Raw genomic sequence first — 22674 nt, 5'->3', positions numbered from 1 at the left:
GCCTTCGTCCGGGAGGTGACCAAGAACCCGATGGTCACTCTGACAGAGCTTCAGAGTTCCTCTGTGGAGATGGGAGAACCTTCCAGAAGGACAACCATCTCTGCAGCACTCTACCAATCAGGCCTTTATGGTAGAGTGGCCAGACGGAAGCCACTCCTCAGTAAAAGGCACATAACAGCCTGCTTGGAGTTTGCCAAAAGGCACCTAAAGGACTCTCAGACCATGAGAAACAAGATTATCTGGTGTGATGATACCAAGATTGAACTCTTTGGCCTGAATGCCAAGCGTCACGTCTGGAGGAAACCTGGCACCATCCCTAGGGTGAAGCATGGTGGTGGCAGCATCATGCTGTGGGGATGTTTTTCAGCGGCAGGGACTGGGAGACTAGTCAGGATCGAGGGAAAGATGAACGGAGCAAAGTACAGAGAGATCCTTGATGAAAACCTGCTCCAGAGCACTCAGGACCTCAGACTGGGGTGAAGGTTCACCTTCTAACAGGACAACGACCCTAAGCACACAGCCAAGACAATGCAGGAGTGGCTTTGGGACAAGTCTCTGAATATCCTTGAGTGGCACAGCCAGAGCCCGGATATGAACCCCATCGAACATCTCTGGAGAGACCTGAAAATAGCTGTGCAGCGACGCTCCCCATCCAACCTGACAGAGCTTGAGAGGATCTGCAGAGAAGAATGGGAGAAACTCCCCAAATACTGGTGTGCCAAGCTTGTAGCATCATACCCAAGAAGACTTGATGCTGTAATCGCTGCCAAAGGTGCTTCAACAAAGTACTGAGTGAAGGGTCTGAATACTTATGTAAATGTGATATTTCCATTTTTTTTTTTTATAAATTAGCAAAATGTATAACAGCCTGTTTTTGCTTTGTCATTATGGGGTATTGTGTGTAGATTGGTGAGGGGGAAAAAACAATTTAATCACTTTTAGAATAAGGCTGTAACGTAACAAAATGTGGAATAGGTCAAGGGGTCTGAATACTTTCTGAAGACACTGTGTGGTAGTCGAGTAGTGGCCTGAGGGAACACACTTAATGTGTTGTGAAAAGTGTTAGGAAATGTAATTTCATGTAATATGTTGCCTTAATGCAACATTATATATATATATATATATATATATATATATTTTATATTTGTGTATTGTTGTGAATTGTTAGATACTACTGCACTGTTGGAGCTAGGAACACAAGCATTTCACTACAATATGTGTATGTGACCAATACAATTTGATTTGATTTAATGTTGCTGGACCCCAGAAAGAGTAGCTGCTGCATAATGGGGATCCTTAGTAAATACCAAATAATACAAATCTAGCCCAATTCTAGGCACCTGCATTGTAGTGTACCTTGGTCCCTCTAAGAGGCAGGAAGTGCTGGCGGTGGGGATCTGGGCCTCACGTTCCTCAGAGAGCTAGGCAGGGCATTTTTTTGTGATGACTGCGACAGAGATGTTGCTTAGAACACACTGTATCATTCAAACGGCTCGTTGCATGGATGGTTTTAGAGGACACCCTGAAGCACACGCAGGTGGTGTGGATTACCTTGTATGCTATAGCATTTCAAGTGGTATACAGTTGCAATGGCAATGGAGATTGAGATTTCCCAGGGACCCACTACGTTTGCAATGATAAGAATAAAGATTTATGTTAATGAATAAATAGTAGTAATAAAGTTGCCACCCGAAGAAGCTAAACTTTTTTCCTACATTAATTACATTTTAGCACTTGCTTCAGTGTAATATATACCCTTCTATAAAAATGCAATGAATAATGTATTATTGTCTACTGATGCTTTACACAGCATTAATACGAAGGCTGCTAGCAACACCAAATACAAAGTGCCCCTGGTTCCTGGTCTCCAAATGTATGTTTTGAGATGTCCTGTGTAGACCAAGCAGAAATGCGTCCAGCTGCCAGATTCATGCTCTGTCTTATTGAGCGAACTGTGCTTCTTTCTCAGTTAAAGATTTGCTGCTGATGTGTACTAAAAGTATGTGGATACCTGCTCGTCGAACATTCATTCCAAAATCATGGACATTAATATGGAGTCGGTCCCCTCTTTGCTGCTATAATAGCCTCCATTCTTCTGGGAAGGCTTTCCACTAGATTTTGGAACATTGCTGTGGGGACTTCCTTCCATCTAGTCACCAGCATTAGTGAGGTCGGGCAATGATGTTGGGCAATTAGGCCGGCTCGCAGTCGGCGTTCCAATTAATCCTGAAGGTGTTCGATGGGGGTTGAGGTCAGGGCTCTGCAAGCCAGTCAAGTTCTTCCACACCGATCTCGACCAAACATTTCTGTATGGACCTCACTTTGTGCACGGGAGCATTGTCATGCTGAAACATGAAAGGGCCTTCTCCAAACTGTTGCCACAAAGTTGGAAGCACAGAATCGTCTAGAATGTCATTGTATGCTGTAGCGTTAAGATGTCCCTTCACTGGAACGAAGGGCCTAGCCCGAACCATGAAAAACAGCCTTAGACCATTATTCCTGCTTCACCAAACTTTACAGTTGGCACTATGCACCCAGGCAGGTAGCGTTCTCCTGGCATCCGCCAAACCCAGATTCATCCGTCGGACTGCCAGACAGTGAAGCTTGATTCATCACTCCAGAGAACGCGTTTCCACTGCTCCAGAATCCAATGGCTGCGAGCTTTACACCACTCCAGCCCACACTTGGCATTGCGCATGGTGATTTTAGGATTGTGTGGGGCTGCTCGGCCATGGAAACCCATTTCATGAAGCTCCCAACAAACAGTTATTGTGCTGACGTTGCTTCTAGAGGCAGTTTGGAACTCGGTAATGAGTGTTGCAACCAATGTCAGACAATTTATACACGCTACGTGCTTCAGCACTCTGTGGTCCCGTTCTGTGAGCTTGTGTGCCCTACCACTTCACGGCTGAGCCGTTGTTGCTCCTAGACGTTTCCACTTCACAATAACAGCACTTACAGTTGACCTGGGAAACTCTAGCAGGGCAGAAATTTGACCAGCTGACTTGTTGGAAAGGTGGCATCCTATGACAGCGCCACTTTGAAAGTCACTGAGCTCTTCAGTATGGGCCATTCTACTGCCAATGTTTGTCTGTGGAGATTGCATGGACGTGTGCTCGATTTTATACACCTGTCAGCAACGGGTGTGGCTGAAATAGCCGGATCCACTAATTTGAAGTAGTGTATCTTATAAATGTGCTGGGGTAGTGTCTCCAGAAAAGCTAAAGAAGGCTTCCCTCCTCTCTTTGTTCTTTGGTGTGCTGCCTGTTGAGCCTGGACAGAGGGAGAGAGAGACATCTTCCCTCCTCTCTGTGGTGTGCTGCCCGTTGAGCCTGGACAGAGGGAGAGAGAGACATCTTCCCTCCTCCCTGTGGTGTGCTGCCTGTTGAGCGTGGACAGAGGGAGAGAGACATCTTTCCTCCTCTCTGTGGTGTGCTGCCCGTTGAGCGTGGACAGAGGGAGAGAGACATTTGTGTTCATACAATGTCTTTAGGATTGTTGGGTTTGTTGGCAACCTTCCTGTGGTATGCTTCAAAAGCAAAGTCAATTTCATAAAGTAAACTCAGTTAAATCAATTCAAGTTAAATGTACACTATGCAGCACGCTATCAATGTTACTATATTTTTCTTTGAAGGAATTTTATTTATTTAATTCTACAGCTTTTACAGAATTTACGGACTTCCACAAAGGTGCTTGCAGGTGGAAATGTTGCACAACACACCTTTTAATATAGATTTAGTTGTCAACCGTCAAAACATAGTTTTTGTCATAAGTAGCTTCCTCATACTTAGTTATGATACTTCCCAAGATGTATGTGGAAGTAGACCACTCACAAACAAGGAACGGAGATGGACTCATCAGACAAGGGAAAGGACAGTCATGGAGTTGGCAAAATCAACCACTAGAGAGCAGCATTGTTATGGACATAGTCACCCCATTTTTCCTTTTGAACTGGGAGAGCGAAATATGTCAGCATTTTGCTAAATTGGTTAAACTAGGGAAGCAGAACCCTGCATTTCTGAGATATGGGAAATGTAATTGTTAGTGGAAACTCACTCCTCCAGAGAGCAACAACCTTAGTTTCATTATGAAACAGGAAATTATTTTATTAATATCACTAATTTCCCTTTTCAAGGAATAGGATTTTTCTGCAATGTCTGACTTTCTGGGAACTATTCAATATCAAGGATTTTCAAAGAACCCTGACATTGCTATAAGAGAAATTGACTAAGTATGCAAGTTGCAAGGACAATTACAATCACATTACAAAAACAATCACATTCGCATGCTTTCCATGGTTATGTGCTATAGGAGGGGAGTCTTGAGAAACTCTTTCAGTCTGAGATATTAATATTCCCTACAGGGTTTGATCTCGGGGGCCAAGTGGCCATTGGTATCTCCCATTGGAAGAGTCCATTCCCTCCCAGAGGTCACCCCCTGTGTGACAGTCCTGATGGGGTTCGCTCCGAGGCCTCCGCCGCCGCGGCTCCGCAACTCCCTGAGTACCCAGAGCCAGTGTCCTGTCCTGCCTCCCTGTCAATCAACCCTGTATCATCCCACTGCAGCGCCAGCCAGGAGACCATCAGCGACAGCCAGGAGACCATCAGCGACAGCAGCACAAGTAAGGTTTCACCTTTCAACTTTGAACCCTGACTTCATTCTAATTTCAGCCATGTGGTTTGGTCCCTAAGAAGCCAGTCTAGAAACGGCTTATCCTGCCAAAGCTCAGAACCTTTGCCGTTGACAGTAATCGGTGTAGATGGCAGTAGTGAGAGCCATCAGGAGATGTATACTGAACGAAAATATAAATGCAACATGCAACAATTTCATTGATTTTACTGAGTTACAGTTCATATAAGGAATAGAGTCATATATTTGTGTTTATATTTGTGTTTACAGAGTTTATATTTGTGTTCAGTATAGATGTGATAATGACAGTAGTGTCTGTGCTTTTGTGAGTTAGGCCAGTACAGTGTTTATCAGTGCCAATGGTGATGAGTCATATCGAGTCAGTCTGTTGGTTCTGAGTTACACATAAGAGAGTATCCTGGAATCACATTATAGGATGAACACACCTGGGTCGTTCCATGTCATTTCAGCAAGCCATGACACCCACTACCTCAGATTGTTCTGAAATTGTTTCTTTAGTTAGAAACAGATAAGATGTCCTGCAACATTATTTTTTGAAATATAATTTTTTGAAAATCATTTGATATCTGAGACATTAAGCTAATGGATTGCACCCAAATTGGCCATTTTTTATTTATTGGATTCATATAGTACCTAACATCTGATTTGGACCCAACTTTTTTCTAACAATGAGTAAGACATGAGGAATCCAAAGAAATAGTCATAAGCCACCAACGGGGTCCCCACGCCAATCCCACCCCAATAATGAGTATAAAGTATCAGTTCTCTGACTGACAAGTAGTATGGAGCTGCGGCTCTGAGTATTGTTTCTTCATCCTATGTAATGTATTCTCAGTAAATTTGGTGATGTTTTTTTTCCCCTGTTCAGAGAAATGTGTCATTGAAGTTTGATAGGTATATGTCCCATCCTACATCATTTTATTACCAGGTTCTTACCACTAGATTGTTAATGCTATGAATTGACTTTTTTTTTAAGAATCCCCCTCCCCCTCAATGTTAAAGGGATATTTCACCCAAATTACAAAAAAATATATATATATCCTTACCCTGTAAGCAGTCTATGGACAAGGTATGACAGCAATCCATGCTTTGGTTTTATTTACCTTGTGTGACTGTCCTTATCTATCAGTGTATCAGTGTTTTGTTACTTGTCATGTTTTGTATTTTTTGTGGACCCCAGGAAGAGTAGCTGTGACTTCTGCAAAAGCTAATGGGGATTATAATAAACAAACAAACCTGGCCACTATTTCAAATGCTAACTTTTTAGCATTTGTGGCACAAATCCAATGCAAGTCAATGGTACCTATATTAGCATTTTCGCGCTTCATGTCCAAATCATCTATAAGTAACATCATTGAGTTACACAATCCATTTTGTGTTACTTTAGGATCATTTGGATATGAAGTGTGAAAATGCTAATATAGGTACTATTGACTTGCATTGGATTTCTGACACAAATGCTAAAAAGTTAGCATTGAAACAGTGGCCAACAAATCAAAGCATGGGTTGCTGACATACCTTGTCCATAGACTGCTTACAGGGTAAGGAAACCAATATGTAATTTTGTAATTTGGGTGAACTATCCCTTTAACATTTATGGGGGGGATTCTTCAATATTTTCTCACCTAATAGCAGGAACAGCACCATCTAGTGGTCAGAACCTGGTAATATCCGGATGTAGGATGGGACATAAACCTAACAACTTCAATGACTAATTTCTCTGAACAGGGGAAAAAAAACATCAACAAATTCTCTGGGAATACATTACATAGGATGAAGAAACAATACTCAGAGCCGCAGCTCCATACTACTTGTCAGACATAGAGAACTGATACTATATACATTTTCGTACATTTTACATTTGAGTTATTTAGCAGACGCTCTTATCCAGAGCGACTTACAGGAGCATTAGGGTTAAGTGCCTTGCTCAAGGGCACATCGACAGATTTTTTACCTAGTTGACTCTGGGATTTGAACCAGCGACCTTTCAGTTACTGGCCTAACGCTACCTGCTGCTAGGCTACCTGCCACCTCTATATACTAGTTGATGGGGTGGGATTGGCATGGGTGTGGGTGATCCGTGAGTGGCTTTTGAACATTTCTTTGGACAACTCATTGTTAGTAAAAAAGTTTATTAGGTACTATATTTATTGAATATTATATGAATCCTATACATTGAAAATGGCCAATTTGGGTGCAATCAATTAGCTTAATTTTTCAGATCAAATTATATTTCAACAAAAGAATGTTGCAGGAATGCTAATCTTATCTGTTTCTAACAACCAAAACAATTTCAGAACTTTTTGAGGTGGAACGACCCACCTCTGACCTTTTGAAATAATATGTGGAGGCTTTCCACTTTATTGGTTGACTGTGGATCTAAATATGTGTCAATATTAGAATGGAATATTTGAAACACCATACTGTACGTCACAAAATCTAACAATGCTGGAAATAATTCAGTGCTGAAACAAATATGATTGTTACACACACACACACACACACACACACAGTGCATTTCTGGTTAGCACACTGTGTTCCAGTTGGATCCTGCATGAAAACTAACAAATTGTTAAAATAGTGTTACTAACATGGTAAAGCGTACAGCAGACTTTTGAAAACACACTTTTGGAAAGCAGCCAGCTATTATATATGTAGGGTTTGTTTAATTTGCAGTAGCGTGACACTCACTCTGAGTATTGCATGCAAGTAGAGTGACTAATGGTAGAATTCTCTAAGGGATTCCTCCTTTAAAAGATACACACTGTATTTGTGAATGTGCATTTGTGTGAGGTGCTGGCTTTTAAAGAACACATTGACACCCAGAGCAGCAACAACTGTCATTCCTTTGGTCAACAACGACACTGATACAGCCAGCCCTGCTCCGATTGGCTACCCTCAAAGCTCCTCTCCCACGGATTGGCTGACGGGTTGACTGATAAAGAATACTGATTGTCTTGCAGCTCTCTAGCTCTCCCCCCTCGCTCTCTCCCTCTCTCTGCATAAACATTCTGCTTGTATTTTTCCCTGAGAGAGGATCTAAGCTGGTCTCCATCTGTTTCTTCCTGAGCTTTGCCTCGTGCCGACTGGACAGAGGTTTATATAATCTGAGGGATGTTTTGAGGATGAGCGGAGTGTGTGTTTCACTGTGAGTGTGTGTGTGTGTGTGAGCGTGCGGGAGCTCAGGAGCTAGAGCAGAGTGCTGCGGTGCTCGGGAGTGGAGGTAAATATTGTGAATGCAGCTGATCGCCTCTGCAGAAGGTCGTTTTCCTTTTCCCGCTGCGGGGTCTTTAGTACCGGAGCCAAGTTTTGCTAGTTGTAGCTACTGTAGTGCTTGTGGAGCCTCCACTGGGGCGGCCCCGGGGCTGTGTTGTCCTCTCCTCCTGTTGCCCTCTGAGGGGTTGAAGCTCTCCCCCGCTCCACCTCGCATGGTGAGTGCTGCAGGCAACTTGTTTTAGACCCACAGCAGTGTTTTTTTCTCTATAGTGGTTTTGCTGCAGTGATTCTCTCTCTCTCTGTCGTTCTCTCTCCCCCTCTCTCTCTCTCTCTCTCTCTCTCTCTCTCTCTCTCTCTCTCTCTCTCTCTCTCTCTCTCTCTCTCTCTCTCTCTCTCCTCTCTCTCTCTATGACCCACATGTACTCTTCTCCTTTTACTGTCTATTATCTCTGTTCTCTTTTCACACTGTTGTGTTCCTGAACCATACAGGCATTTGACCTTCACACACATACACACACTCTCTCTCCCTCTTTCTCCCATCTCTCCTTAGCTCCCGTTCCCCCCTTCTCTCTCTCTCTCCCCGTATCGCCCTCCCACACGGTTTCACTACGGGGGTTGTAAATGAGCTGTGTGTCCTAAGTGTAGCACTCCTCCATTATGCATGGTTCAGGGAAGGAGAAGTGGGTCAGGGATCAGTGGAGACACCGTGTGTCCGTGCTCCGTTGCCCGTCTGGCAGGCGTGAAACGGCCATTGTGTTGCCCTGGGGCCTGACGGAGCCTGGAGGTCTGTTGTCCCCTGACTGTGCTGATGTAGTGGTCCAGAACCATCCTCTGTCTTCCTGATTCCTGGTCCCCATGGCAACCCCCCCACCCCCCACCCCCACACCCCTTTTTTTTTCTTCTTTTTTTTTCGCTCAGTTACCCAACCAGCTAGCCTTCTGTGAGCTGTCATGCTAAGGCAAGGTTATGCCATATGAAATGAGGAGGTATTAGTGATCTCATTAAGGAATACTTTTTCGCAAGAAGGATTTCTCTACTGACAATCATCAGTGGCTTATGATTCAGGGTTACAAATCAACTAGCTATACTGTTATACTGTAAAATATTTTGTTCAGTTCAAAAGTCATTGTCGCAGCATAACTAGCAGTTCATACACTTGCAAATGGGAGACAACATCTTAATATGGTGGTTCAAAAAAGTTTTATTGTACCCAAGAATGTAATGCAATGTAACTCACCATTGTTGCATCAGTGGGAGCCTGGAAGCCCTGGGCTTGTTTCCTGCTTCCTGATGCATGGAGAAGTCCGCTAACTATCTATTTGAAAGCCAAAGGAAACTAGAGGGCTTCTAACTTTGACTATTTATTATAATAATAATAATATAATATGCCATTTAGCAGACGCTTTTATCCAAAGCGACTTACAGTCATGTGCACATACATTTTTACGTATGGGTGGTCCCCGGGGATCGAACCCACCACCCTGGCGTTACAAGCGCCATGCTCTACCAATTGAGCTACAGAGGACCACATTCCATTCTAACCTTACTTCTGATTCAAATATTCTCATGTAGCCTAGATTGTTGGGTTAATCAGTGTCTGACTGGGTATCATGCAACATTGGCTGTAGTCTGTCCTGTTCAACAGCTCCAGATTATTATTATTATTATTACATATATTTTACCCCCTTTTTCTCCCCAATTTCGATCTTGTCTCATCGCTGCAACACCAGGGTTGTGGGTTTGATTCCCACGTGGGACCAGTACGGGAAAAGTACGAAAATGTATGCACTCACTACTGTAAGTTGCTCGGGCTAAGAGTGTGAAATGACTAAAGTGTATGTGTGCTGCTGCCCAGTGGTCATTCAGAGGCAACAAAACCACTGTCGTTAATTATTGATGAATTTCTGTTTCTCTATGGACACATAGGCTTCTATCATCTGTCATAGATCAACCTAATGGTCTATTAGTAGGCCAATCATCTTGTCATGTTCAATATTTGTAATTTTCCAGGGTATAGTCTACTGACTAGTTAATATAAAGCATGTAGAGACTTAACCTTTTATAAAGTATATCTTAAATGTAAAGTGTTTTCTCAACGTTGTGACTTGTGCTTAATTTTGAACTTAGAGGGTACTGTGGTAGTCATAGAAACAGCATGAAATAAACCTTGCGTTTGGAATTAGCAGGTCATTGGATTTTGATGGGCACAGATGGAATTTTAAAGTGTGCAAATGATATGCTTTGATATGTAAATTCACACCGGCAGAGCTACATTAGACAACTCTTTCAAATGTAATGTTATTATGGAAGGAATCAATCTATTTCTATAGTGCCCTAGCTTTTATCACTCACATCTCCTTTGGGGCTGCTGTAACCTCTACTCGCGCTATAAAATACCTCCTAGCCGCTGACGGTTGAGTGAAACGTTTATTACAACCCAAGTCACAGAGTGAAGCCGACCATCGATTTCAGGAGGAAAGAGTTAATGGTGGTTTTATTACCTGCTGCTATATCAATACCTCAGCCACTGCAGAAGGGCGCGAGCGTTGAGCGTTCTCCCTCCCTCTCCTTCTCTGTATGTCTGGGGCTCAGCAGAAAGATTCTGCTGAGTTGCGGAGCTGTCACAAAGGGAAATTCAGCGTTCAGGCCATCGACGACCTTCCCCAGAGACAAGGCTCGTCAGAATGAAGAGTGGGTCACAGACCTCTTCAGAGGGGTTGTTGTTAGCCTCCTCACTAGGCCATGTTAGATAATGGCTCCTCTCAGCGGGCGCACAGAATCACTTCAGGGCACACCATTTCTTTCTCTGATCAATTGCATTAGTATAAAAAACATTTGGGCAAACAATATAGCTCAGTATTTGTATTTATTTTATACAGTCTTTTTTGCTCATCTTTATTAAGGGTGTCAATAATTTCAGACCCGACTGTATAGAGATAAATACAGTACCAGTCAAGAGTTTGGACACACCTACTCATTCAAGGGTTTTTCTTTATTTTTACTATTTTCTACATTGTAGAATAATACATATGGAATCATGTAGTAACCAAAAAAGTGTTAAACAAATCAAAATATATTTTATATTTGAGATTCTTCAAAATAGCCACCCTTTGCCTTGATGACAGCTTTGCACACTCTTGGCATTCTGGAAACCTGGAATGCTTTTCCAACAGTCTTGAAGGAGTTCCCACATATGCTGAGCACTTGTTGGCTGCTTTTCCTTCACTCTGCGGTCCAACTCATCCCAAACCATCTCAATTGGGTTGAGGTCGGGTGATTGTGGAGGCCAGGTCATCTGATGCAGCACTCCATCACTCTCCTCTGTGGTCAAATAGCCCTTACACAGCCTGGAGGTGTGTTGGGTCATTGTCCTGTTGAAAAACAAATGATAGTCCCACTAAGCCCAAACCAGATGGGATGGCATATCGCTGCAGAATGCTGTGGTAGCCATGCTGGTTAAGTGTGCCTTGAATTCTAAATAAATCACTGACAGGGTCACCAGCAAAGCACCATCACACCTCCTCCTCCATGCTTCACAGTGGGAACCACACATGCAGAGATCATCCGTTCACCTACTCTGCATCTCACAAAGACATGGCGGTTGGAACCCAAAATCTCAAATTTGGACTCATCAGACAAAAGGACAGATTTCCACCTTTCTTGGCCCAAGCAAGTCTCTTCTTCTTTTTGGTGTCCTTTAGTAGTGGTTTCTTTGCAACAATTCGACCATGATGGCGTGATTCACACAGTCTCTTTTGAACTTATCCTCTGCAGCATAGGTAACTCTGGGTCTTCCTTTCCTGTGGCGGTCCTCATGAGAGCTAGTTTCATCATTGCGCTTGATGGGTTTTGGCGACTGCAGTTGAAGAAACTTTCAAAGTTCTTGAAATGTTCCGTATTGACTGACCTTCATGTCTTAAAGTAATGATGGACTGTCGTTTCTCTTTGCTTATTTGAGCTGTTCTTGCCATAATATGGACTTGGTATTTTACCAAATAGGGCTATTTTCTGTATACCACCCCTACCTTGTCACAACACATTGATTGGCTCAAACGCATTAAGAAGGAAAGACATTCCACAAATTAACTTTTAACAAGGTTAAATTGATCTGTTAATTGAAATGTGTTCCAGGTGTCTATCTCATGAAGCTGGTTGAGAGAATGCCAAGAGTGTGCAAAGCTGTCATCAAGGCAAAGGGTGGCTACTTTGAAGAATCTCAAATATAAAATAAAGAAAAATCCTGGAATGAGTAGGTGTGTCCAAATATTTGAATGGTGCTGTATATCTATCTCTACATCTCCTTTGGAGCCACTGTAAAGCTTACTCATGATTTGCATGTCTATATAATAGTGATGCGGGGGGGATCGATACAGTTACAATACAGTTGGTCAATATTATATTCATATTTGACACAAAGTACTTTTTTTGCTACTGTAGGTAGCATTAGGTAGCGCTATCGGCTGTGGTCTTACCTGCGCCAAAACGCTGGTATTTACATCCTATAGCTTGTCCTCCATCTTCTTTTTAAATAGTAAGACAACATGGTTTCAGCACTTTTATTTCCCTGTCTGATCAAAACGAGGTTTCTCATGCTCTCTCTTGTCTCTCTGCAGCAGACATATAGTGAGCAACATGTTTGAAACATCGAATCGCAATAAAATCACAGTATCGAATCTCAATAAAATCACAGTATCGAATCGCAATAAAATCACAGTATCGAATCGCAATAAAATCACAGTATCGAATCGCAATCAAATCACAGTATCGAATCGCAATCAAATCACAGTATTGAATCGCAATACATATAGAATCGCAATACATATAGAATCGCAATACATATATAGAATCGCAATACATATAGAATCACAATACATATAGAATCGTGAGAATCGTCATACATAACATATCGGCATCTAAGTATGGTAATAATATTGTAACATGAGGTCCCTGGCAATTCCCAGGGACTCACCTATCTCCCATTACCTAACCAACAGAGAATGTCTCCTGAATGTTTGATAAGGTCTCAGAAACGTTACAGTGTGAATGTTACTGCTCCCTTACTGTTACATCTCTCTATATTTGAGGTTATATACCTCGTCATGCTGACACGTTCTTTACTGATCTCTGATCATAATACCACTCTCCCTCTCTTCTATCCTCTCTTTTTTCCACTAAATGTGGAAAGCCCTCTTTCTCTGTCTCGCTCCCTCTTTCTCCCTCTTTCTCTCTCTCTCTCTCTCTCTCTCTCTCTCTCTCCTCGCTCTCTTTCGCGCTCTCTCTCCCTCTCTCTCGCTCTCTCTCTCTCCCTCCTCTCACACTCTCTCTCCCTGTCTCTCTCCCTCTCCTCTCTCTCCTCTCACTTTCTCTCTCTCCCTGTCTCTCTCTCTCCCTGTCTCACTCTCTCTCTGTCTCTCTCCTCCAGGTGTGAGTTTCTCTCTACATGGGGCTGAGCTCCAGTGGCAGAGCCCCCACAGACACAGAGTGCTGCGGCCCCCGACCCCTGGGTGCGAGGCGGCGGACTCAGCCTTCTCCTTCCCCCCCACCAGGTCGCCAGTCAGAATGGAGGAGTCCTTGGCTGGGGCTCCGGATTCCCCCAGCACACAGGACAATGCGCCACCCCACGGTAAGCCATGTGGCACCTCCTTAAAGAGGTACCTCGACCAAATAACATTTCCATAATGTAACTGTTGTGCAGCACCTTTTTAAAGAGCAACTTTTATAAGACAAAAAAACTTTATTAAAGTTCAAATCTGAGTGGTAGTCATGCACTTCAGTTAATCTTTTAGTTATATTATCTGAGTTAGGAAGTAGTCTAGGTGTCCACAGAATCAACAACATATTGAGGGTTTCACAATTCACAATGTGTTTTCTGCTGATTTCCCGTCCAGTTCTGAAGGATGTGAAGTTGTTAATGGAGAGTTTGGAGGGGCTGAGCACCCCATCCAAAGACGGCGACTCGACCCTGCTCGACCCCGGGACCAGTAGCATCTTGGACGACAACACCAGGACTGACCCGGCACCAGAGGTGAGAGGTCAATTACTGGTGTGTCCGTAAAGTACGTATGGTCAATGTGGCTTGAAGCTGGCTGCTGTAAGTAGGGGTGTAACGATCCATCTACTACATCGATGTATCGATTTATATTCCTATGATCCAACTACATCGATCTGTGCTCGGCGAGTTGGCCTTTTGGACAACATATATCAATCTAACATCGTTTTAAAATGTAATAAATCGATTGTATCGATACTAGGAAATAACCCATTGGATTTAAGCACGTCAGACTTTATATGGATGTTTTTTCTTAGCACTTTTAATGATAAAGGCTTTAAACATTACTCAATTCAGTCTGCCTATCCGTGACGTCATCGCCCCGCGCCAGCAGCAGCGCAAAGGTGCAAAGACAACAAAACATAGCATGGCGGACGACAGAGGAGAAGCCGACGAGCGAGAAATTATCAAGCCACCATTGCGGTCCTTACAAGAAACAGGAATCTAGGAAACTTCACCTGCACTGTCCAGTATCCAGGTATTTATTTCAGTCACACTGGTTGAATTTTTGGCTAAAAGGTTACTGAATCGATTTCAAGTCACTGAATCGTTTCGGATCGTATCGTTCTAAATGAACCAATATCGTCCTTGAATCGTATCGACAACCACGAATCGTGATACAAATCGAATCGTTGTTAAAACGAATCGTTACACCCCTAGCTGTAAGTGTTATTCTTATCCTCATTGGGGGATCTGACGTTTTGCCTTCTTAGGGTGAACACATTGGTTTCTTACTACAATAGTGTGATGTATAACCCTTGGAAGGGCACATTTCAATGTTATGCTTATGAGCAAAGCACTTCAGCTGAACCGCCTCTGTAAATGTTCAGCAGCGCTAATGGTAAAATACATTGAAGTCACAACCTTATAGTGGTTACTCCCTCCCTCTGTTTCTCTCCCCAGGTAGGGAGAAGTAGGTCCAGTGGGCTGTGCTTCAGTGATGGCAAGTGCCACATCGACTACATCCTGGTTTACAGGAAGTCTGGTCCGCAGTCGGAGAAGAGGGAAATATTTGAGCGCAACATCCGAGCTGAGGGCTTGCAGATGGAGAAGGAGGCGAGTACTACTGAGTATTACAGTATAATATAGTATTACAGTAACATAGTATTATAGTAACAGTATATTATAGTATGACAGTATTACTGTAGTCACTGAAGCTCTGCCTGTCACTCATAAACCAACGCAAATGTGCTGATGGCAAGTTTCACCCTCAATCTGGTTTATTGCAGGGAAGCAATTGTGCTGAGTGTGTGTGTGTGTGTGTGTGTGTGTGTGCGTTTGCATGTGTGTGTGTGGCTGCCACATAGTGTGCTGACGCAGTAGCATCAAGGTCATCATCTGAATCATTCAAAGAGACTATGCTGCTTCTTCTCTCCTTTAACAGCATCATTTGCTTCTCTCCTGCATGGAGACGCTTTGTTATGTTTAGGTCCTGCGAGGGTAGCTAGTTTTTCATTTGCCTACTGTGTAGTCAGACTTCTTATGATGACAAGATGCAAGGCAGAATTCTGCTTGAAATGATCAGAGAATGCAGTACTGACTATATAACTTGGCTACTGGGATTTTGAATACATCAAACTCACATAGTTTGGTATCTTTTAAAGATCCTAGTAAAAACTATTCCACGGCCATGACAGCGAATGCCTGTTAACTGTGTGAGATGTCACTAATGGATGTCAAAGGAAATCTATATTTCAACCGTCCCTTTCCTCTCTATGTCCAGTTATGAAATCCATAAACCTCTCTACTGAATTTGGATACACGTGTGGCAACATGATTTAGAATGGAAACATTTTCATTTAAAACATTTGATCCTTCATTATATACCTTTTTAATGTGCTAAGAAACTGTTGTAAGAAATAGTGTTAACAGGACTTAATAGTTCTAATGCTGGGTCTTTTCCCCTCAAACAGTTGTCTGTGTGCAACAGTGATGTGATCTTCCTGAAGCTGCATGCTCCCTGGGAGGTGCTATGTCGCTACGCAGAGCTTATGAACATTCGGATGCCGTTCAGGTGGGGAGACGAACACGCAGCCTCTGTAGCTCCAGAAACTCACACACCTAAATCACGTCGACAGACAGGTTCCCACCACACACACTCACTCTCTCTCTCTCTCTCTCTCGCATACTATGAATATTTGCAATGTACTTTTATTTTCTGTATTTCTTCATGTTTATTAGATAGAATAGTGAGAGACTGACAGGAAAGCTAGAAGAGAGTGCTCTAGAGGGGTCAGATTCTAACACATGTGAGCACCAGTGCATGTGTTCCAGAAGCATAAGCGACCTAGACTGCTAGACCACCCCAAGCCACTGCATTGCATTAATGCACTGAGATTAAGTTTTAATAGTTGATAATGTTGTGGGGTTTTTCAGGAGGAAAATCTATTACATGCATCGACGGTACAAGTTCATGAGTAGGTGAGTGTTAATTGATTTATTTATTGATCACATTTTTGGGGTACGACCCTAATGTTAACGGTCTCTGGCTGTGTGTGATGTGTGATGTGATTTTGGGCTTTCTGTCACCGTCCAGGATGGAGAAGAGAATCAACAGATTTCGAGGATGGCTGCCTCGCAAACCCATGAAGTTTGACAACGACACCCTCCCTGACCTGGAGGAGAACGAGAGCTTTACCGCCCCCTTCAGTCGCTCCAGAATACATCAGTAAGTGTGTGTGTGTGTGTGTGTGTGTGTGTGTGTGTGTGTCTGTGTGTGTGTCCACCACCAGTCTGGTATATGGTTTTTCCTTACTAACTTAAAGGTGAAGATTAATCAGTCTTACATCTTTAAACCATAGTTCTTAGTAAGGAAATAAACTACATTTCCTTGTGGGTGTGGTCCAATTTTAGGGGCCTTTTTGGGGGGCTCACAAGCGCCCGTCAAGGCAAAATTATATAGAATGCACTGAGATGACCTCAGACCAAAATGGTGTGCTTTTCAAAAGCTCAATAAATCCAACGGACTGGAGCGGTTTAGAAGAAATATGATCTAGGATCCTTTTCTCTGTCAATATTCTGTTACAGTTTCACCATTCACAACAAAGACACGTTCTTCAACAACGCTACCAGGAGTCGCATCGTCCATCATATCTTGCAAAGGGTCAAATATGAGGAGGGCAAAGACAAAATGGGTGAGGCTTTTATCATCATATAACACAGTTACAAATGGCCTCTGGATAATACATTTACATTGTTGTCATTTAGCAGACGCTCTTATCCAGAGATACTTACAGGAGCAATTAGGGTTAAGTGCCTTGCTCAAGGGTACATCGACAGAATTTTCACCTAGTCGGTTCAGGGATTCTAATCTGCGCCCTTTCAGTTACTGGCCCAACGCTCTTAACCGCTAGGCTACCTGCTGCCTCTCTAAATAGTAAAAGACCACTGCTAGATGTAATCCATGTTTGAGGTACAGCATGTCTCTGGTGTGTAGAGATATTGACAAGTGTCTTCATGTTCTTGTTCATGCTCCAGGGCTGAATCGTCTTTTGAGCAACAGTTCATACGAGGCAGCTTTTCCCCTTCATGAGGTAATGCACTGACACTTCACACATTGGCTTGGAAGAGAAATATCACTTGTAGGATCTTCATTTGAGCCAGTTCGCTACAGCAGGAAAATAATCCTGCGGCAACCGGAAATGTGAATTATTATGTGGTTTATAATTAATGGACATTTTTGTAGGGGTTGATACATTTTCATAAGGGCAAATCAAGTCTGATATTTCAAAGTGGAAATTACAAACTTTAGAAGCCTTTTTTAAAACTCAAATACACAACAAGTTTGCATTTCCTGCTTAGCAGGAAAATTCTCAGCAACAAAAGAGTGATCAAATGAAGATCCTACATCTGTAGTTATGATGGTACATTACTTGCGTGTGTGTGTTAACAGGGGAGCTACAGAAGTAAGAACTCCATCCGGACGCATGGGGCAGAGAACCACAGACACTTGCTGTATGAATGCTGGGCCTGGTGGGGGGTGTGGTACAAGTACCAGCCACTGGACCTCATAAGGTACAACACTGTTAACACTCCTGCTGTATAAGGACATCACAGGTCTAATACAGTGTATTATCTGCACTTTGCAGGTTGTCCCTAGATCCTGCAAGCAATACAACTTCACCAGCCACATGTATTAAAGCCACATTAATTAATGAATTAATGGAGTGAATTTACTAGATCATTAAAAACTTATGAAGCCACAACATCGTTGTAATGGTTGTACATAGTGACCTGTTTGTTGGTGTTTATCTCCTGATGGGGCTGTCAGGCGGTACTTCGGGGAGAAAATTGGTCTCTATTTTGCCTGGCTGGGCTGGTACACTGGGATGCTGTTCCCTGCGGCGCTGGTTGGGCTCATGGTCTTCCTCTATGGCTGGTTCACCCTAGACCACTGCCAGGTCAGGTAATGTGAGCTCACCTGATACTCATTGGTCTTCTTTAATTAAGTTTTACCTCAATGTTTTACCTTAATATTTTATCATTCACTTTAATGTTTGGTCTTGTGCTATTCCCCAAGAAAAAATACCAAACAGACGCATGCTTTACACTGGTGTAAATCTGGCCTTAGTCTGGTAGAAGTCTATTACCAATGCTATCAGTGCGTTAGTCGTTTGGCAGCACTGAGACAGGCTGATAAATGCACTAAGAACTGATGAGTGTATTGAACCAGGCTAAAGGTTGTCTGTGATTCTCCAGTAAAGAAATCTGCCAAGCCACTGACATCATCATGTGCCCCATATGTGACGAGTACTGCCCCTACCTGAGACTCTCAGACAGCTGCATCTATGCCAAGGTGACTTCAGTACTACCATGTAGAGTATGTTAAACGTTTGCCCCAGACTGAGCACTGCTGACAAACATCAGGGCAGTTGTGGCTAATTCCGATCCTGGAGAGCCACTTTGTGTGACTCAAATGATTTAACTAATGATGGTCATAAATGTAGACCACAATTATTTTGTGTTAGAGCTGGGCTGAAACAAAAGCCTGCGTACACTGCAGCTCTCCAGGAACAGTGATTTTGTCATTTACTTTTTAGAAAAATATTCAATTGTTTGACAAACATTTACTCCAGCGCCATGTCACAGTAACAGAAGTATAACTAATTTAGCCAGGTAATCTTTTTACTTTACAATTTAATTTTTAGCAGACGCTCTTATCCAGAGCGACTTACAGTAGTGAGAGCATACATTTTTGTACTTGTCCCCCGTGGGAATCGAACCCACAAGTCTGGCATTGCAAGCGCCATGCTCGACCAACTGAGCTACACGGGACTACTTTGTGAGCTTGCTCTGGAAAATGTCTGACAAACAGCCCTCATTTGCTATCTTTATATACAAATGTTACTACTGTATGTGTTTGTACTGAATTCCTGTTTACAGAAATCATTTCTCTAAGCAATTGCTATTGATTTGTTTCTTGGCTTTAGGTCACCCATCTTTTTGACAACGGAGCAACAGTTTTCTTTGCTGTATTCATGGCTGTGTGGGGTGAGTTTTTATCATTTATTGTAAATATGATAGGTTCAATTTAAAACAAATCTAATTTTATTGTAAAATAAAGTTTAAGAAGTTACTCGTCAGCATTCCATGTACACTTTATTTAAGTTACAGTATTTACAGGGAAGTGGTACAGGGTCCTCCTCAGCGTTGCACAAGATCCCAGGCAAAAGGTGTATAGGGAGAGTTAGTGCAGGGCCTAGCCTCCTCATCGTCATAGCAGCTGGGCCTAGGCAGGGAGGATTCAGCCACTTCTACATCATAACGACAGTAAGCAGGTGGTTTCACACTCTTCAAATCCTCTGGAAGTTGAATGATGGAAGAAGGGACTGAAACATCTGGAATACATGTGTTATTAACATTACCTCCAGTTTAGTCAAATGAAAGGTCTCATTTCAACCTGCTAAACTTTTGATTTCAGAATGTAGTGAGATCGAAAGTGTTCAGTGGATTTGATAAAACAAAAACAAAGGTTTTTATCAAACTAGATATTTGCTTTGGTCAGTTAATGGATCACTACACTGTGTCAAGGCAACATCCCTGGAATAGACCTACCTGTTGTTGGGAGCTTCCCTGTAGAGGGCAGGTTTTTAAGAGCCTGCTTTAGCCTCGTGTCATAACTCCAGCACTTCAGCAGGCAGAACACAGCTAGGTAGAACTGCAGGCCAAAGGTCAACAGAAGCGCTAGCCAAATGAAGACCTGAGTGGCTGTGTGAGAAGACAGGTGGGGAAAAATTATTAGGGAGAGGGTGAGTGAGTGAGGTAAAGGAAGAGAGCAAAGATGGTAGAGACTGATGTGGAGGAAGGGATGATCGAATGTCTACGGTTAATCCAAAATATCCCTGGGGAAATGGACCTAGATTAGGCCTAGCACATCTTGACAAGAGCTCCTAATGGCCAGGGCCAAGCCTTTTGCAATGTATAGCAAAGTAACCAAACAGAAGTTGTAGACTGTAACCAGTGTGGTGGAAAAATCACTCCGAAGGCAGTCCGATCTCAATATACAAAAGCTTTATTACGAGCATTCATGCAAGGGAAAACCAATTTGACTCGCTCTTTGTTCTCACAGACATTGTATACAGACCGAGGATGGGTGGGGTGTATCACATGCCCTTCAAATGAGTCCGGTACTTCTGCTTATCACCACAAATAATAGAGAAAATCATACCAAGGACATATCCACTCCCCCACAGATCCTGGGATAACAGGAACCATGAAAGATTGTTTGACAGAAAGTTAGAACTGGGCAATTTAGAAACAGTTATAAAACAGACTGATTATAATACATATCAGGGAACAGAGCAACCTTACAGACAAGACGAGGAACAGGATGACCTGTGTCTTCTTCAGGTCATATTTGATAACAAATCTAATTTTCTTTTCCACACCAGTCCTCTTCCATCTGTTTTCCAGAAACGTACGCAATTGAACAATAGGCATAAACTATGGCTTTAATACACTTTAGATACCTGACTGTAAACTGCCACATGCTAATCCATACTACCAATAGTGACCAGTCCTCTCTCTATTCCAGATACAGTGCCTTCGGAAAGTATTCAGACCCCTTTTTCCACATTTTGTTACGTTACAGCCTTATTCTAAAATCGACTAAATTGGTTTTTTTCTTCATCAATCTACACACAATACCCCAAAATGACAAAGCAAAAACAGGTTTTTATAAACTTTTGCTAATTTATAACAAATAAACCCAGGAAATATCACATTTACATAAGTATTCAGACCCTTTACTCAGTACTTTGTTGAAGCACCTTTGGCAGCAATTACAGCATTGAGTCTTTTTGGGTATGAGGCTACAAGCTTGGCACACCTGTATTTGGGGAGTTTCTCCCATTCTTCTCTGTAGATCTTCTCAAGCTCTGTCAGGTTGGATGGGGAGCGTAGCTGAACAGCTATTTTCAGGTCTCTCAGAGATGTTCGATCGGGTTCAAGTCCGGGCTCTGGCTGGGCCACTCAAGGACATTCAGAGACTTGTCCCGAAGCCATTCCTGCGTTGTCTTGGCTGTGTGCTTAGGTTCGTTGTCCTGTTGGAAGGTGAACCTTCACCCCAGTCTGAGGTCCTGAGCGCTCTGGAGCAGCTTTTCATCAAGGATCTCTCTGTACTTTGCTCCGTTCATCTTTCACTCGATCCTGACTAGTCTCCCAGTCCCTGCCGCTGAAAAACATCCCCACAGCATGATGCTGCCACCACCATGCTTCACCGTAGGGATGGTGCCAGCTTTCCTCCAGACGTGACGCTTGGCATTCAGGCCAAAGAGTTCAATCTTGGTTTCATCAGACCCGAGAATCTTGTTTTTCATGGTCTGAGAGTCTGTAGGTGCCTTCTGGCAAACTCCAAGCGGGCTGTCATGTGCCTTTTACTGAGGAGTGGCTTCCGTCTGGCCACTCTACCATAAAGGCCTGATTGGTGGAGTGCTGCAGAGATGGTTGTCCTTCTGGAAGTTTCTTCCATCTCCATAAAGGAGCTCTAGAGCTCTGTCAGAGTGACCATCAGGGTCTTGGTCACCTCCCTGACCAAGACCCTTCTCCCCCGATTGCTCAGTTTGGCCAGGCAGCCATCTCTAGGAAGAGTCTTGGTGGTTCCAAACTTCTTCCATTTAAGAATGATGGAGGCCACTGTGTTCTTGGGGACCTTCAATGCTACAGAAATTTTTTGGTACCCTTCCCCAGATCTGTGCCTCAACACAATCCTGTCTCGGAGCTCTACGGACAATTCCTTCGACCTCATGGCTTGGTTTTTGCTCTGACATGCACTGTCAACTGTGAGACCTTATATAGACAGGTGTGTGCCTTTCCAAATCATTTCCAATAAATTGAATTTACCACAGGTGGACTCCAATCAAGTTGTAGAAACATCTCAAGGATGATCAATGGAAAACAGGATGCACCTGAGCTCAATTTCGAGTCTCATAGCATTTATATTGAATACATTTGCAAACATTTCTAAAAACCTGTTTTCGCTTCGTCATTATGGGGTATTGTGTGTAGATTGATGAGGATTTGTTTTTATTTAATCAATTTTAGAATAAGGCTGTAACGTAACAAAATGTGGAAAAAGTCAAGGGGTCTGAATACTTTCCGAAGGCACTGTAGTTCAAATGAGTAATACAAGTTGTGTAATGTATCTTCTATTCTTCTTAGAGAGCTTGGTGACTTCCAAAGCTCAGGCGGTGAGTGCACTGCAAGACTGTGCTCATATTAAAATAGCTGTAGCTCTTAGTTTTTCCGTTATTGATTGCACT

The 22674-nt window shown here is 42.9% G+C and overlaps 1 protein-coding gene across 3 annotated transcripts in view; it reads left to right on the top strand.

Moving 5' to 3' along the window:
* The window catches only part of LOC121543963 (anoctamin-4-like), a 52198-nt gene that overhangs the window by 5167 nt on the left and 24357 nt on the right, over positions 1-22674 (top strand). For 2 of the 3 annotated variants that reach the window (XM_045208861.1, XM_045208860.1), the window contains 13 exons: positions 4364-4621; positions 13289-13489; positions 13755-13891; positions 14819-14971; positions 15829-15929; positions 16292-16336; positions 16452-16583; positions 16943-17049; positions 17393-17448; positions 17808-17929; positions 18186-18320; positions 18614-18710; positions 19345-19405. In XM_045208861.1, coding sequence (XP_045064796.1) covers positions 4364-4621; positions 13289-13489; positions 13755-13891; positions 14819-14971; positions 15829-15929; positions 16292-16336; positions 16452-16583; positions 16943-17049; positions 17393-17448; positions 17808-17929; positions 18186-18320; positions 18614-18710; positions 19345-19405 — 1605 coding nt within the window. Of the gene's footprint in view, positions 1-4363; positions 4622-7660; positions 8082-13288; positions 13490-13754; positions 13892-14818; positions 14972-15828; positions 15930-16291; positions 16337-16451; positions 16584-16942; positions 17050-17392; positions 17449-17807; positions 17930-18185; positions 18321-18613; positions 18711-19344; positions 19406-22674 lie in introns of those variants that run through there. The other variant, XM_045208862.1, reaches the window with a different exon arrangement.

This window comes from Coregonus clupeaformis, chromosome 28, assembly GCF_020615455.1.
Source record: "Coregonus clupeaformis isolate EN_2021a chromosome 28, ASM2061545v1, whole genome shotgun sequence".
Classification (NCBI taxonomy): Eukaryota; Metazoa; Chordata; class Actinopteri; order Salmoniformes; family Salmonidae; genus Coregonus; species Coregonus clupeaformis.
The sequence above is the reverse complement of the archived record's forward strand: the minus strand, read 5'-3'. Positions and strand labels throughout refer to the sequence as shown.